This window comes from Diuraphis noxia, unplaced genomic scaffold (genome assembly GCF_037042655.1).
Source record: "Diuraphis noxia isolate RWA-SAM2 unplaced genomic scaffold, SU_Dnox_SAM2 contig0002, whole genome shotgun sequence".
In the NCBI taxonomy this organism is placed as follows: domain Eukaryota; kingdom Metazoa; phylum Arthropoda; class Insecta; order Hemiptera; family Aphididae; genus Diuraphis; species Diuraphis noxia.
In genome coordinates, this window is record NW_028301712.1 from 8,052,642 (window position 1) to 8,069,540 (window position 16,899).

At 27.9% G+C, this 16,899-nt stretch overlaps 1 protein-coding gene across 4 annotated transcripts in view; it reads right to left on the reverse strand.

The window, feature by feature from the left end:
- Positions 1-16,899, reverse strand: part of jus (EB domain-containing julius seizure protein) — an 82,930-nt gene that overhangs the window by 43,579 nt on the left and 22,452 nt on the right. For all 4 annotated transcript variants that reach the window (XM_089220281.1, XM_089220280.1, XM_089220279.1 and 1 more), the window contains one exon: positions 15,030-15,195. In XM_089220281.1, coding sequence (XP_089076407.1) covers positions 15,030-15,114 — 85 coding nt within the window. In that variant the 5' untranslated portion in view covers positions 15,115-15,195. The remainder of the gene's footprint in view (positions 1-15,029; positions 15,196-16,899) is intronic.

Genomic DNA, 16,899 nt, shown 5'->3' on the forward strand with positions numbered 1-16,899 from the left:
TTGAAACGCCATCGCGATGATCATAAGTTCTAAACTTTTAAACCCAAGAACTTTTTTTCTATCATATTATTGTTATTATTTTTAAGATTGGTGTTATCATCTGAGGAATAGAATTACTATACAGGGTGTAACAGAAAGACCTGACAAAAAATAAAATTATGCTAATTAAGTGTATCAAAAAAAAATTTAATATTATATGATAAGTGGATAATTTAAGAAATATACTCATGTCAGAAAATTCTTAAAGATCATGTTTTTAAAAAAATGATTACGTTCCAAATTAATTTAACCAATAAAATATTGAATTTTAAAAAAATTCTAAAAAATAAACTACTTGACTAAGATAGATCTTTTTACCATTAAATTTTTTTTTATAATCAGATTCACAAATTTACTATTTTGAATTTATCTAAACAATTTATTATACATGTAGCGCTAAGGTCACTTAGTAAAAAAAAAAATTAAATTGAATTAATTTGAATAGAAGTTATCCCAAAAGTCAGTTCTATCTGTTACACCTTGTATAGCTGCAATTTAGTAATAATTTGTATATAAAGTTGCGAAGTTTTTGAGGTTAATTTAGGTTATTTAATGTACATCATCGATATAATACGAAAGGTACCGGATGGTTCACTTGCTGGTTTTGTCTTATGAAGTTTGAAAGTTTTAAATATAATAATATGGTGTTTTTCGGTTGCATCCTTCAATCTTGTATTATTTCATATTATTTCAACACCATTATACAATACATAACACTATTATACAATCGTGTGAAATACTAATTTATAATACAATCGATTGAACTTTAATTTAAATAGGTCAAGGTCATGCTTGAAATTAAAACTAAGAATTTAAAAACGTTATTTGAAAAACTGATGTTAAAGTTTTAAAGTATTTTTAATACTTGAGCTATATCAATTTTATAGTTTTGTGTGTTATCGGAATAGTATCGGTTGCCACGATTGTCCGTGTCTCTTCTAAAAATGTCATAGCATTCTATTTTTGGTCGGCAAGTGAATTCAAAAAAAAAGTTAAGAGTTTGTTAGATTATTCTATTTAATTTTGATTAACTGTTATAGGGTAGCCGTTAATGACTAAGATGATATAGATAATAATTTAATGTTGTTTTTAGAAAAAAATATGGTTATATGTTTGAAATAGTCAACTGTTTTGTTTTTTGTTAATTCTTTTCATGTTTAATTATAAGAGTGTTGAAAACGGGCGCTCACGAATTGTCTCCCATCTGATCCTCGGATTGCTTCCCGTGATTTTGTGATTTTTTTTTTTTAAAGGTTGCACGAATTGCATCCTGAAAAAAAGTAGTCGAAAAAGTATTGACCCTCTTGTACTAGAATCGCCTACGAATTACGATAGTTATAATTAATCGATTTAGGTATAACTTTACATATTAAATAAACTGATAAAATAATACATAAAATAAATATTTTAATAAATAGACTATCAGGTGTAATAATAATAAATAATAATACGTAAATAAATTTACTATTTTCGAACTGGATTTCATTACACTTATTAATTTTTAAATAAGTAAAACATATTTTTTTTGTACACGTCCGTCGCTTAACGTCATTGGCTAAATTTTTTTGGAATCCATACTTAAATCCATCACAAATTAAGATTTTTTTGCCTTTTCACTAATAACATTCATTTTTATACCACTGCGTGTAATTGTTATTTACGAAACTGACCGTGTTAAACGGTGATGACGGACTAATCTTTAACTGATAATCAATGATCGACAAGATTATTGCATTTGACAAATTAATCTGCCTGGGAAATACTGTATGTCTTAAAATAATATTTTTGAAAATTATGGAATTTGACATATTCGACATAATCGATGTCGAATAAAATAATTATCAATTGAAATACATTATTTATTAAATTATTGTTCTATAATCTAACCTTGGTTGTTATATCATTATACCCAAAAAGAAAACTAAAAGAATAATGATATTTATCAAAAAATGAGACAAGCATTTTAGGATTAATAAATATGAAAAGAATTTGGATTTTAAATTTAGTAATGAGATGTATCAAAGTCTTAAAAATATAATTTTCCTTAATATTTGGTATGGCACTAAAAACCACGAAAAAAAAAATATTTATATTTTCATTTTTTTTTTAAGAACAATATCATAATCCTTATATGGATACCTGGACACATAGGAATTGATGGCAATGAAAAGGTAGACAAACAAGCTAAACTAGCTTCCCGCTCAAATGACGCACAATACATTAACTTTGCTTAGTACTCAGATGTTAGAAAACAAATTAAAGAAATCACAACCTCCCTTTGGCAAAACATATGGAACACCTAAACAAACAAACTAAACCAAATTAAACAAACAGTGAAAAGATGGAAAAGAAACCCAAATATAAGTATCACAAATGAAAAAAAAACTAAATCGAGCCAGAGTTGGTCACACAAAAATGACACACGGATACTTGATGGCAAAAGACGACCCACCTATATGCCAAGTATGTGGCACCTCACTATCCATCAAACACATATTCGAAGAATGTAGAAAATACCAAAAAACCAGAGAAGAATTAAACATAAACCACGACATTGGAGACAGTCTAGGTCCAAATCCTGAAAACGAAACAAAAACAATACATTTCTTCAAACAATCACAAATATTAAAGTTATTATAAGTTAACAACAACAATTTTGATATGTACATAATTATAAGATACAAAATGTCCAAAAATTTACATATTTATTTTGCATATTAAAATTAACAAATTTGTTTTTCTCTTTCTTTCTAATTATATAAATTAACCCAACGCTAATGGCCCATAGTTGTCAAAGCAGAAATTCTTTGTAAATTTCATTTTTTATTTTTCATAAAAATCAAATCACAAATTAAGTAGTTAAAATATCCTATATAAAAATTAATTTTAGTTGAAATGTAAACAAATTAAACGATATTTTGTTAAAGAAAAAAAATTTTGAGATTCTTTATATCACTTTAAAACGCATATAATACTTTTTAATCAGATTCTACAATTCACATTTTATGTACTATAATTAATTTCACGTTTCTCTTGTTATATTATTAAACCCAATTTACATTAAATTAGTCTGCTATTAATATAATTCAAAATAATATGATTTTTAACAAAAAAAAACGTATACAATATTTAGATGCAAATGGTTTGTGTTTTCGGTCTGTTATAAAGTATAATAATTATTAGTTATTATAATACTACGCTTCGTGAAGTTCAGCAGTCATTTTCGTAATTTTATTTACAACCAAACGCGTTGTATAATAAGAATTCGTTAATAAAACATTTGAATAAAATATTTTTTAACACTTATTATTTAATATATTATTATATTATTAAACTAGCTGTTCCACCCGAAGTTTCACATCTCAAAGATTTGTATTTTCAATAAATATATTTGTAAAAAATGTAGATCATGTGTGAGATACTCCCTAAATATAATAGACAAAAAAAATAAATAAGATAATATATTTTATCCTTCAAGTCTCAAGGAATCTGTTAATATAACTTTACTGTTATTGAAAACGATCTTGTAATTTTTGAGTCTATAAACTTCAGATCAACCAAAATCTATTTTTAACTGTATAACCTGACTTCGCTTTTGGAAAAATATAAAATATAGCGCTATATATAGCTTTATCTTGGTTTTTTGTTTACTCCAGTGCACGAGAGAATTTGCGTAGCTGTACCACGGTTTCTGAACTAATTCGACCGTGGTTGATATTTCGCCTGCGGTGAATCGAAAATAGTTCTTGATGTGTAAATGGAATGTAGTTCAAATTATACTCTATACATTTTCCTAATATCTCCAAAGACGATTTCAAAGTTTCACAAAATTGGTTAAGTATTTTTTGTCTTTTTGAGTATCTACATAGGCAACAAACATATACCTTGAACTCTCACATTTGTTTTAAGATATATTTTGTTTATTTCAAACCATAAATGTGACGATTTAACTCATGCTTTATTTCATTTGTTCGAATAACCAATGACAATAAATTCAAATTTATCCTATTATTATTATATTATTAACTGTATAACTGTATAACCATCAAAAATTACTTATAATCAAAACTTTCTATCACAAATCTTATCTCAAAATCCTATCTTATTAAATTAACGAAAGACTAATGTGTGTTGTAATCAAGTTATTCAGTTAAAGTATATAATTAATTGGTGTTATAAATGTTGAATTAATATATATTTCGGTAACTGGTTATGTTAAATGCTTATTAGTGCCTATAGAGATATTGATTTTACGTGAATTACAGGAAAAAAAATCATAACCATTATGTATGTTATAATTTAATCACATAAATTGGTAATAATGTACGTCGAATAACGGGTGCAATAATAATTTTAAAATAAATATGGTGTTTTATCAACGGAATTCTATCATTTGCATATGAGAATGTAATTGTAATGTAATTATTATATTATATTTTTTATATTTTTATATTTTTATTTAAAAAAATATGTACTTATTTATATATTGTTCAATTCGTGTGTATAATATGAAGAGAGTAACCTTGAAGTGTATTACTAAAAAAAAATACGCCACAATCTTTGGTGAAGAATGTTATTGTATATTTTGATTTGCGTTAGGATAAATTAAAGTGATAGAAGTACAGCCAGAAATGGATTTTTATGTCGATTATGATACGTGGAATACTTTTTTCTATCGCATAACCAAATCTATTATTCTTAAAATTGTTTTTTTTTAATTATTATTACTTATGTATTTTCAAGTATATAATATAATATTATGTGATTTAGCTATTGTATTTTTGATGTTCAATGACTTTAAGTTCGTAAATTATTACACTTGTATGTTATAGTTAGTGTACGTATTGAAATAATTAAACTACTATAATAACTCAAACATTTATCATTTGATCTGGAATACGCCCATAGTAGGAATATAATGTTCAATGTACAAACCAAGCATACATTTTTGTTGAAAAACTAAAATCTAAAATCACCTTCGTTACGTTTTAATATTTTTTAGTTCATATCCAATCAAATTAATCAAATTATCAATACCTGCATTACAATATTAAAACAATAGTTTGCAATTAATGAAGAGAACTAAAATCAAAACCATATTAAAAATGTTTTCAGTTTATGTCAGTTGTATTATAATCATTAATTTATATCTTTGTATTAAAATAATGTTGCGTAATATTTGTTTTTTCTCTCAGATCAACGCGCAATATAGATAAAACGCTTTCACCTAAAATTGTTATTTGTTTTTTATAACTTTCGAGTAATCTTAGAGTAAAATCACAAATATTTTAGATGATAACATTTTTGACATCATGAATTTAATATCAATATGTAAAATAACATATCAATTTTATTGTTTATTATTATTTGACCATTTGTATTTTAATTTAAAAATAAAAATTTTAGTTCTGTAAATTCAAATAATATTTAAATTGTTTTGAAATAATATTCAAACAATTTTAAATTTCACGCCTTCAAAAATTTTATTTTCTATTGTTTTTTTTTAATGGGTGATAATAGTGATTTTACTCTTGAAAAAAAAAAGATTCTGTATTGATGTGTTTTGCCTATGTGTAGTGTGTGCCAGAGAGAGGAAACAAGAGGTGCGCTTACATCCACTTAATGAGTATAGTATACCTTATGGTTAACCATAATATTATATTATATGAACTTAATTAAATCCTGGAAGTGTAGTTACTAAGATAATGGGAAAATTCTCATAATAACCGATTACAATAACAATAACAATAACAATCATAATAATAATAATAACAATATTAGTTGCTGCTAATAGTTATTTATATGATAAGTTGTATGATAACAGCAATAGCTGTGTTGATTATAGTATATTAGTTATGTAGTCGAAATTTCATTTTTGGTATAGATAATATAATATATCAATAGAATCAAAACGGAAAAAACGAATTTATTAAGTTCGCGTGCTTTTTATCAGTAAGCCCGGGAATTACTTGGCACGCATTCCAATTTTTTTTTTTTACATTAATGATTGGTGGTGGGAGGTGAAGATCAATGGTCGGTCTGGCGACATATAACCAGCGCATGCGAGTTGTTTTTATACCACAACGTAGTGGCAACTTTTATGGCCAAGTCATTTGACTGGTCTTGTAATAAATACCAAACGAATGTACATATACATAACATAATACTCATATATGTTAGTATGCAGTATACATATGTTTATATACTATGACGTGTATTATATATGGTCCGTATGTGTATGTATTTCTTTGTGGTAGCTGTGTGGGACGACAATGTTAGGAATTACATCATCTAAACAGCAGATATTATACACGGCATGTGTGTGTGTGTGTGTGTTTTTATTATATATAAGTGAATTGTGTAAAACGTAAAATATACATACCATAATAGCATATATTATATATTACACCGTAAGAGCCCCTAGATTCCAAAGCTGTACTCTCCTTGCGGTTACTAATAGTCTCTATTTAATTATGTTATATCATAATATTGTGTACGATGTACGTCCATGGGTTCGAACATCTACCAGGAAAACGTTCGGATCTAGAGCGATCGCTTCGTCGTTGAGAGGAAAATAACCGTCGAAAATGACCTTCGTGTACGTTATAAAATAAAATACGATCACAAAGTTTGAAATCGATTCACTACCCCCAGACCATTAATACAAATATAGTAAAACCATATTATGACATTCAATCCATGGCTACTGAATCGATAGAGTTGGATCTAATTTTCATACCCATGCAATACAGTATATTCTAATCAGATGTTATGCACAACGAATTATTATAAATATTATAGAGCGTCATTCATTGTGACTGATTCTTAAACTAAAAAAATATTTACATGCACCTAATTCAATATAATATTATTTGTGGTTTTTTTTTTGTTTTAAGCAATTTATTCAAATCATAGATACTTTAATAACGACACAATCAAATCGAAAAAGAAATAATATAAAATAATATTGTTTTGTGTAAAAACACTATAATATATTATATAATGTTTTAAATATTGTCCATTAACAATTAATGTATTGTGTGGTGTCGTAATATTCAAACTCTGAATAATGTATTGTTCATTTAATTTTTATTATAAAGAGTCGTTATTAAAGTTAAAAAAAAAAATAATAATAATAATAATATAAAAAGTCTTAGAAATTCCGAACTGAAAATGTATTTCTTATTCTGATGTTAATAGGCGATGAATATATCGAAAACGTTTTACTAATTGATATTTTGAAAGCTTAAAGTAACTACTTGTTCAATATAAATGCACTAGGTCTATTAAAAATGAATCAATACAATGTAGACGAAGATGTAGTAATGGTCTACAAACATTGTAGCACATGACAGCACCTATAATGAAATGTCAAATAATAACAAATGAAGTGCGTTAAAAAAATTGATTGTTAGTATAAATCATAATACATTTTTATTTTTAAATTTTATTTTGTTTCCGTTTGTCCCAGGAAGTAAATCGGGACGGGGTTGAGTTTTACGAATGTCGGACACACAGTAAAAGGTTCCGGATGGCCGAAAACAATAGCGATAAAGTTCTCGAATAGAACTCAACGGTCGAAAATAGGGATTTTTATCGACTCTATTGGCCATAGGCTGTACGTATATTACAACAATGTAAGTGTGACGTGGGTGTGGCTAATAATACCGGAACAACATATTAATACATCTGCAATGTTTTTCGACGGATAATTCTTTCAGCTTCCTCGGGCTAAATTGGTTATGTTTTTCAAAACTTTACGATCATCTACCAAATAACTTGTAGGTACCACGCATGGGGCAGTGTCCTCTTTATATCGAAGGAAAATTGACGATTTTGGTGCTTTTACGATATTGGACATGCATCATAATTTAATATTGTTAAGTAGTCGTCAAGGACAATATTACTAACGCAACCGTGATTTTGTTATTAATATTATTATTTTTCGACAATGGAATTTTTTAAAAACTACAACCAAGTATGTGAATATCATTATAATTTTAATATTTCAATGTTTCAACTTCTGATAACATAGGTGATATTTTTAATTTTGTAATTTATTAACAGTGTGCTTCTGTATATTATATTTGCTTACAAGTGTTTCGTTTATGAGTTAACGATTCCCGAAATGTACTCTTTTTGTACAAAATAAATAAAAATTGTTACGGTCTACCATCCGAAGAAAATTTTTACGTTTACAGAATTGTCACTCGACCAACGTATAGTAATAATATCTGATATAACATATTATTATTATCAACAGGCAATAATTATTGGCAATATTATTTTTGACGGTAAAAAAAAAAATGGAATATTAGCTTAGGTAGTGTTAACAATATAATATTATTATAATAATATAATACTTCATCGCAGAGCTCTAAAACATTAGTGTGGATTTTTTGTTGGCTATAATTTATCAGTCACCGTTTTGTAAAATTTAGATTGTTTTAAGAGAAACCAAATATTTAGTTATAATAACAATGAGTTTTTTTATTCAAATCATTATTAAAAAAACTAATAAGACATTTTTATAATGATAAATTAATATAATTAATTTTATCCATGAATCCATTCCGAATTGAATATATTTAATACGTATATAATATGTATATATTTGTAGACATTAGTAAATAATAAAAAGTGACTTGGTGTGGCGCGTTGACTGCTACCAATTGTGGAATGCGACTGGAAGTAAGTAACGGCCACAGCTACTAGCTCCTGGATGGGTGACCAATCGGGTTCATAGTAGTTAAAAACCTTGCTACACATACACGTGTTTGCTACCTAACCGTAGCAAACGTAAAAACAACCTACTTTACCAAACCCCTACTACAGTTCATAACCCCTACAACAGCTAATGGCCTTAGTCGGCGGGTTTAAGATCAATAAAAAAAAAAATTAATAATTAAATAAATAAAAATAAAAACGAACAGGTCATAATGTCAATTCTCATTTTATACTCTTTAGTGCAGGCTAAAATAATATAATAGACAACTGTATGATGTAAATTATTTTTAAAGTAGTTATGATGTTATATCATTTTATTAGAAAAACGTTTATGAGATTAATTTGTTTAAAACATATTATTACCTATCATGCTTAATTTTTACACTTTCTAGAGCGATTTTATTGCACACAAATAGAGGGAAATTATACTTAGAAGATTGTGATAAAATATAATTTGAGTAAAATAATCAGTAGTTTAAATTTCTAATTTCTAATAATTATTTTTTACCAATTTAAAGACGTGTTGGCAGAAAATAAAAATAATAATTGTAAAATATATAAAAAAACATCGGTATCGCCTGACGTACATCAATATTGATTAGTTTAATATTTGAACACGGTGTGTAACAAGAGTTGCATTCGTGATATGATACAAATTTCACAAATGGTTTTGTCTATGTTTCGATACTTTGTCACGATCGTTGAATAAATTAGTCCGGAATAAAACATATATACAACTTAAAAATGGATAGCCATATTTTTCGTCCCGATAAACACAGTATTTAGTAAATGTTTATATTTCAGTTTATTCAACGAATTTTACGTGAGTTAGGTACTCCTCTGAAATAATTTAGTCCTCCCCACCTCGTTTGTCCCATTATGGAATAATATGTTTTGGTTTTATTTTGGGAATTATTTTTGTACATTACATTTTTAATTGATATCTCCTGTCATACTTATGTCCACCTTCTATCGCTCCAGACACCCTCGCCAATCAAAGACATAATGTAATGATATCCTTCTTTCAAACCTTGTAACCAATAATAAAATCTACTGTTCTTTTCTCTTATCAATAACTATAACATCTACGCACCGCGCCTATTGTATCACACGTTATTCTCGTATTCCTTTCTTAATTCCATTTTCGCTAATATTATTATGATTAGAATAAAATGCCCCTACGATGGTGGCTTTTATGTGACCCACCGATGATAATCCATCTCTTCTAGTCTTAACAGCATACTAACTGATGAACAATATTTGCATTTATTATATATTTTAATAGCATAGAATGTATACTTTTTATATTTTTTATGCTTTTCCAGTAATACCGGAGTAAATTAAAATTAAATATTTGATGATATGCCGAGGAAAAGACAAAAGCTTACTGCAGTGAACAAAATATTATAGATACATAATACCATGAACATCGCCAATATAAATAATAATGATAATATGAACTATGTCTATATAATAATCTTTAATCCTGTTTTCGTTTTGTTCTAATGATGATATGACGAGTTCGGAGTTGGAGGTTTCAGAATGATATTTTTGTCGTTGTTTTCGAGTTAACAAGGGACAAATACCTTCCAGTTAATATATTTTTTCTATTTTAACGAATTCTTCATTACCACTCGTATACGCATAGTTTATCGGTCAATCAGCATGATTCGCGTTTCGAGGGAAATATTTTAAGTTTGATGTCTTCTACGCACGCCACCATAAAAATCATGACTTGTGTATAATTGCACAAAGGTGACCCCATTTTATGTAAGAGAATCAATAACGCATTCCGCTTTATTCGCATTGCATATTATATAAATGATATATTATTCACTGCATATATTATAATCGTACGATTTTAACTCAGGCGGTGTTTAAATAATAATGGGTACAACAATATTATAATTCATTTTTATACCTATACGTTTATGTGATATTCAGTTGAGAGCTGTCATCGTTACGCCCGATCGTATTTAAATGACGACGCCTACGATATTTTAAAAGCTTAGGCATCTGTGACCATCGAGACATTATTTGATCATTAAAATTCAAAACATATATTCTGAAAACTTCCAAAATACTATTTTTTTTTTATTTCTTCGAATATTTATCGGAGAATCCGATTGGTTGCGGTTGTCCGTCGTTTTACAGTGTTTTTTGTTCAACAAATGGATGTACGTTATAAATCAAGAGAGACTAACCGCGCACATAACATAATATTATTGCTTTTGCATCTGTTCGAGAAACAGAAATTGCATCGAGGGGTTATCGCAAACTACAGATTTGTTTGATGATTTATAGGTGTGAACGTGTGGGTGCTCTGACACTAGATTCTGTTTTCCAATCAGTCGTTGGTCCAAAAAATATTTCGCAGTGATATACGATAAACGGCCGGCGTTCAAAAAATATATTTTATCAGACGGAATATTATTATATTATTACTATTCGATCGATGAACGACGGACGATAATTACTATATATATATATATATATATTTTTTTAATTGTACATGATTATACCCTCGGCAACATATGATATTGGGCTTTCTGATATATATTTTATTGTTAAGTAGGAAACATAATAATTTATGATTTTATTTATCTCGGTAATCACCAAAAATCGTCGTGGAATGAATGACGCATCATCGGAACAAAAGTTGTTTTAATTTCGGATCATTTTTGATCGTAGTCGACGATTGACGACGGTGCCGAGTAATCCCATGGGTAGTACGTCGAAATGGATATTATATATTACTATTATTATTATACACACAATGCGTGTGTGCATCGTAATAATAAATTGTATACGCGTATATTCGTTAGTTTGACGTGACGAGGTGTTGGCGGTGCTTTCGACGGAGTTTCACACACACACACAAACACATCAAATATGCATATAATATTATCATATATGCATACAAAAATGTGTGTGTGTGTGTGTATATATATCTATGTGAGTGGGTGTTATATAATATGTATTTTAAATATTATACAATGTGGACGGGAAGGTTTCTATGTATAGGTTTAATAATATTTACCGCAGAAAGCGTTCGGGATAACAATAACTGATATTGGCATCGTTAATATTATCTGTCAGACGACGGCTCTTCGATAAATTAAAACGGTTGTTTCCGTCGTCGGAAGACGTACAGTGGGATTATATCAGCAGTTATTGTTATACAGCTACTCTGGACTTATATCCTATATATATAAGGGTAGTATAACAGTGCTATAATTGAAACAATAGTAATAACATATAATACGCTCCGTCGATTCGTTAGCGTTTAATCTACCTACCTAATTATTAACAACGATCAATAATTACGACAACGATAACTATCAGAGGTTATACGCGTCTCCGGTGCAGATAATAGAAAAACACGCGAATGAAATCCATTGGATAAAAAATTATCAATCGTGTTTACTAAAATGATTTTTGTTGCATGAAACTCACTCGAGTTTTGTCAAAACGAAAAGCAATTTGAGTCCAAAAATATATTTAAAACTTGAACTTGTCGCGAGTCTTTAACAGTCGTGATAATAACTATAACGGTACCCATCATGTTATCGTTATACATTAGGTAAACATTGTTTATAATTATTTACACTGTTTTTCGTGTCATCATTTAATGGTAATTTATATCGTTTGTACTTATGGACAATATGGCCATAGTCGGCCAACATGTTCGTGTCGTATAGACAAACAAATCGTTGGAGCGGTCCTGCTATTACGCTAAAAGTTTCTGCGGACGTCAACAGTCAGATAAGATTCAATCACCGAAATGGGAAAAATAACAATCTGCAAGTGCGATAGAAAAATAGAAAAATCAATAATAAATTATTATTTTTTTGTTTTTTTATTTATATTAAGCCTCGGCGTCAAAGGCCATTGGCGTTGGTTTACAATAGGTTGCATACATATACAATTATTTACAGGTTATATACTATTTATAAGCTTGGACTTAACTATAAATGTTATCATATTACTAATATTGTAATAAATTATTATATTATTAGATAATAACGTATTTCGTTAAAACGTGGTAAACATATTGACGTATTCTTATACCGAAGTCCAATCATTTTTAGCAATAAATACCAATTCGAAATTGTATATTATTGTCACGGTGCTATCCGTCTGTTTATTATGCATGGTTGATTATAATATTTTCAGGAGTTAATGTTTATAAAGTACAATAATAATAACATTAACTATAGCGAGCAAATTGTGCTCTGTGCCGGCGCCTTGTATATGCAATATTGATACAAGCGTGCGTATAACAGAGTATTGAGTATTCACCAAATCGTTCATTATTAATACACAAGAACAAAATTAGTTACCGTAACTTACGTATATTATGTATGAATAACTACTCAGCTACACAGCGATTCATTTCAGACGAGCAATATGATAAGTAAATTATCCGATTATTTGTTTTTAAACTGGATATCATGTTGATATTTAATGAAATATAATATCATCAATAACTACTACAATAATATTATTTATCTATAATAATACAATGTACCTATTTCCATATTTTATTTAATGTTTGAAACGTAAAAATGGTAAATCAGAAGTGGCCAATATTAAATGCCAATTACTCGACATATAACAAAAAAACCGCAAACAAAAAAGAACAAATAATACAAAGTTGACCTGGCTTTTTATTTTTTTTCAACCGTAATAACAGCATGAATATGATTTCGGAATTTTAAATATCAATGTATTTTTTTATTCATTTAGAATGGCGTTTTATACGGTCAGTAGTTAAATTTATAATTGCATGCACTGCACAATAACAAACAAGTTTAGTTATGAATTATTATTATATGATTTGGTATTAAAAATTAAAGTTATGTTATTCCTTTTTTTTTAACTGATACATCATAATCAATTTGTTTATACTATTATTATTACCATTTTTGTTTGAATATTTTTGCTCATTTCGATCTATTTATATACATTTGAAATATATGATTTTTTTAAATTTATGTTAATGACATCTTTGTTCTTAATCAAAATATTTTCGTATAATATTGTTATTGATTTGTTGTAGTTCGAAACATTTTAATCAGCGAGACTTGAAAAATTCAGCTGTGACTAAAATTGTCATTTTCTATACAATAAAAATTTCGTTATAAATATACTTGATAGCCGTAGTTTTTTTATATCGAATGTAAAATATTAAACGCAGGTGGGTTCTTCGAGAATAATTTATTATAATACTTATAAATAAAATACAAAAACTCATTTGAATTTTTTCGTAATGAACCAATATGTTTCTTAATATAAATCTGTGAATAGCTATAACAACTATAGTCTACTATACTTCAGGTCATTAAGTTTTTTAAATTCTAGTCTGAAAAAACTTTATTTAAAACATTTGTTTGTATTTTTTATTTTGAAAACGTAGTGTTATACCGCTTTGTTAATCATAGTTAAAAATACAAAGGATCGGTTCGAAAAATCAGTTTGTAGAGCAATTCAAACGGATCACCCTGTTCATATCGCATCAGTATAATATTATAATATTTAATAATTTATTATACAGGGTGTCCCGCGAAGATTTACTCATTATGATATCTCCCGAAATAATGGAGATATCGAAATTATGGTTTTTTAAGACTAACAGGGACAAGTACAACAGTTATTTCATATTTTAATTTATTTTAATGTTTTGGTAAAAGAGTTAAAAAATATATTTTTTTATATAATTATTTCCAAAAAAAATCAACTATAGCCATTTTTTAGAGTTTATTTTTCTGAAAATATTGACGTTTCAAAATTGTATTTTCATTAATTTCTTGATTTTAAACTTTTTTTTTAGTTTCGAGAAAAATTGCGAATTATTTAACATCGTAGTGTTATCAAACATGTTACAACGTCACGCCGCGCACATTCTCGTACGGCCGGCCTAACACTACCGGCGTGCCTAGTTATAATCATATTTTATTTCTTCAAAACTAGAAAAAATATTAAAAATCATGAAATTTTGAAACGTCAATATTATCAGAAAAATAAACTCTACAAAACGGTTATAGTCAATTTTGTTGGAAATAATTAAATTAAAAAAATGCATTTTTTAATTTTTTACCAAAACATTTAAATTAAATATAAAAATGAAATAATTGTAGTTCTTATCCCTGCGAGTCTTACAACAAAACCAAAATTTTGATATCTCCATTATTTCGAGAGATATCACAATGGGTAAATGCTCGCGGGACACTCTGTATTCTATTATTAATGTATATATGTACCTTTGTCTTGTGGTAGTGCGAGGACCAACGAGACGAGAAACGAACCGGCCACCAACAGGAGCAGAACGTTGCGGGCGGCTAGCATAGCACACCCAGCTGCAGCTAATCACGCGCACGATGCTGTCGTCCACCCGGCGTCACATCCCAACGCACACGCTGATCGCACCTGAATAGTACAAAAAAAAAAGTTAAATTAATAAATAAACAGAAATCAAAATCGTCCATTACGTCCAATACGATTATTATTTCATGAAATATAGGTATGTAGATCATATAATGATTAAAAATATTTCGACTACGGCTAATAGTCGCAATACATAATATAGTAAAGCTATATAACGGAGTGCCAACAGCCGAATAAATAATACGACGACGATTAAAATCGAACCACAAAATCATAACTTCTACCCCTTTTCGACGCACCGACACATTGGAAAAATAATACAATTATCGTCGACATTATCGGAATTTATTGTCGATGAAGAGTGAATATTGGATCAAACGGTAAATCAAATACCCGCCATAATTCGAAAGTTAATTGAGATAATAGTAGTAATATTTCGCAAGCAATACTATAATACGAATTAAGTTTTAATATGAATTCTGACTTTCATTAGATATTGGAGAGTGGATCAAACACAGCGACGTTATACTTATAAAATAATAATACGCTGTTCCCACACGTGTATCTTATTTACCGCACACGTACGCTCACGAAATAGTGCGCTAAAGTGAATGAATTTAAATAATTTTTAATATCGAAGCTATTTCATCGCATTTCTTGAAATATAATTTACGTCGAATCTAATTTTCCTTGGTTTCTGACATAGATTAATATTATAATATACAATATTATATGAATACGATAATGCTAAATTTCAAAAAATAAAAATTATCAATGATTGCAACGGTAATAATTTAAATAATATAATCGTTATATACTATCAAAATGCCATTCAGAAATCTTAAATCCAATGGCAGTGATCAATATAATAAACTTATGAAAAATAAATTTTTAAGTAACAAAAAGTTTAGTCAATTTGGTCAAATTATTGTAAAAACATAAATACATAATATAGGTAGTATATTACTACTCCTTTATGTTATACTATTGTATTGGAGATGAAGTTATAATATTAGGTTACATTACATTCATTATACATTAACTTATAATGTTTAGGAAATGTATTTGAAGAAATGAATTAAAAACTTAAAGACAATGTAAAACATTTTTAAATAGGTAATTATATTATATTATATACAGTATATATAATAAGTATGGAAATTAGATAAATATCATTGTTTTAAATGGTTTCAATGTCATGTTTACATTGGTAAACTTTAACGATTTCTCGAGCGTTGAAGAAAACATGATATAAACTATGCTTGTGGTACAAACACCCCCCCCCCCCAACATCCTACCCATTTGATGGTAGGCATTTTGAACAATGTGATATTAATACAATTTTAAATGACAAGAATACATTATAAATATTGAATAGTATAAATTATATTAATTTATATAATACCTAATATTATATGTAATAAATCAATATCATCCGAGCATTAAATTCGCTTGGACACCTGTTGTTTTTTTTTATATATGTCCGTGATTCGCCTCTAGTTAAACTGCTTGTCCTTATTGTGTTATAGAGTACGAAAATATTTGTAGTTGATGCTATACGTTTCTACGACGAATTGTATTTAACACCTACTTACGTTTTATTAAAGTAGACCTTTCAGTATTTCTTTACGAGGTAGTCTTCGATCTTACGTCAATACACTGCGATATAAATGATATAATATAGTTGTGTAATAAATTCGAGGGTGTGCAAATAATGGATAATAGATCCCTAAGCGATTTTAATTT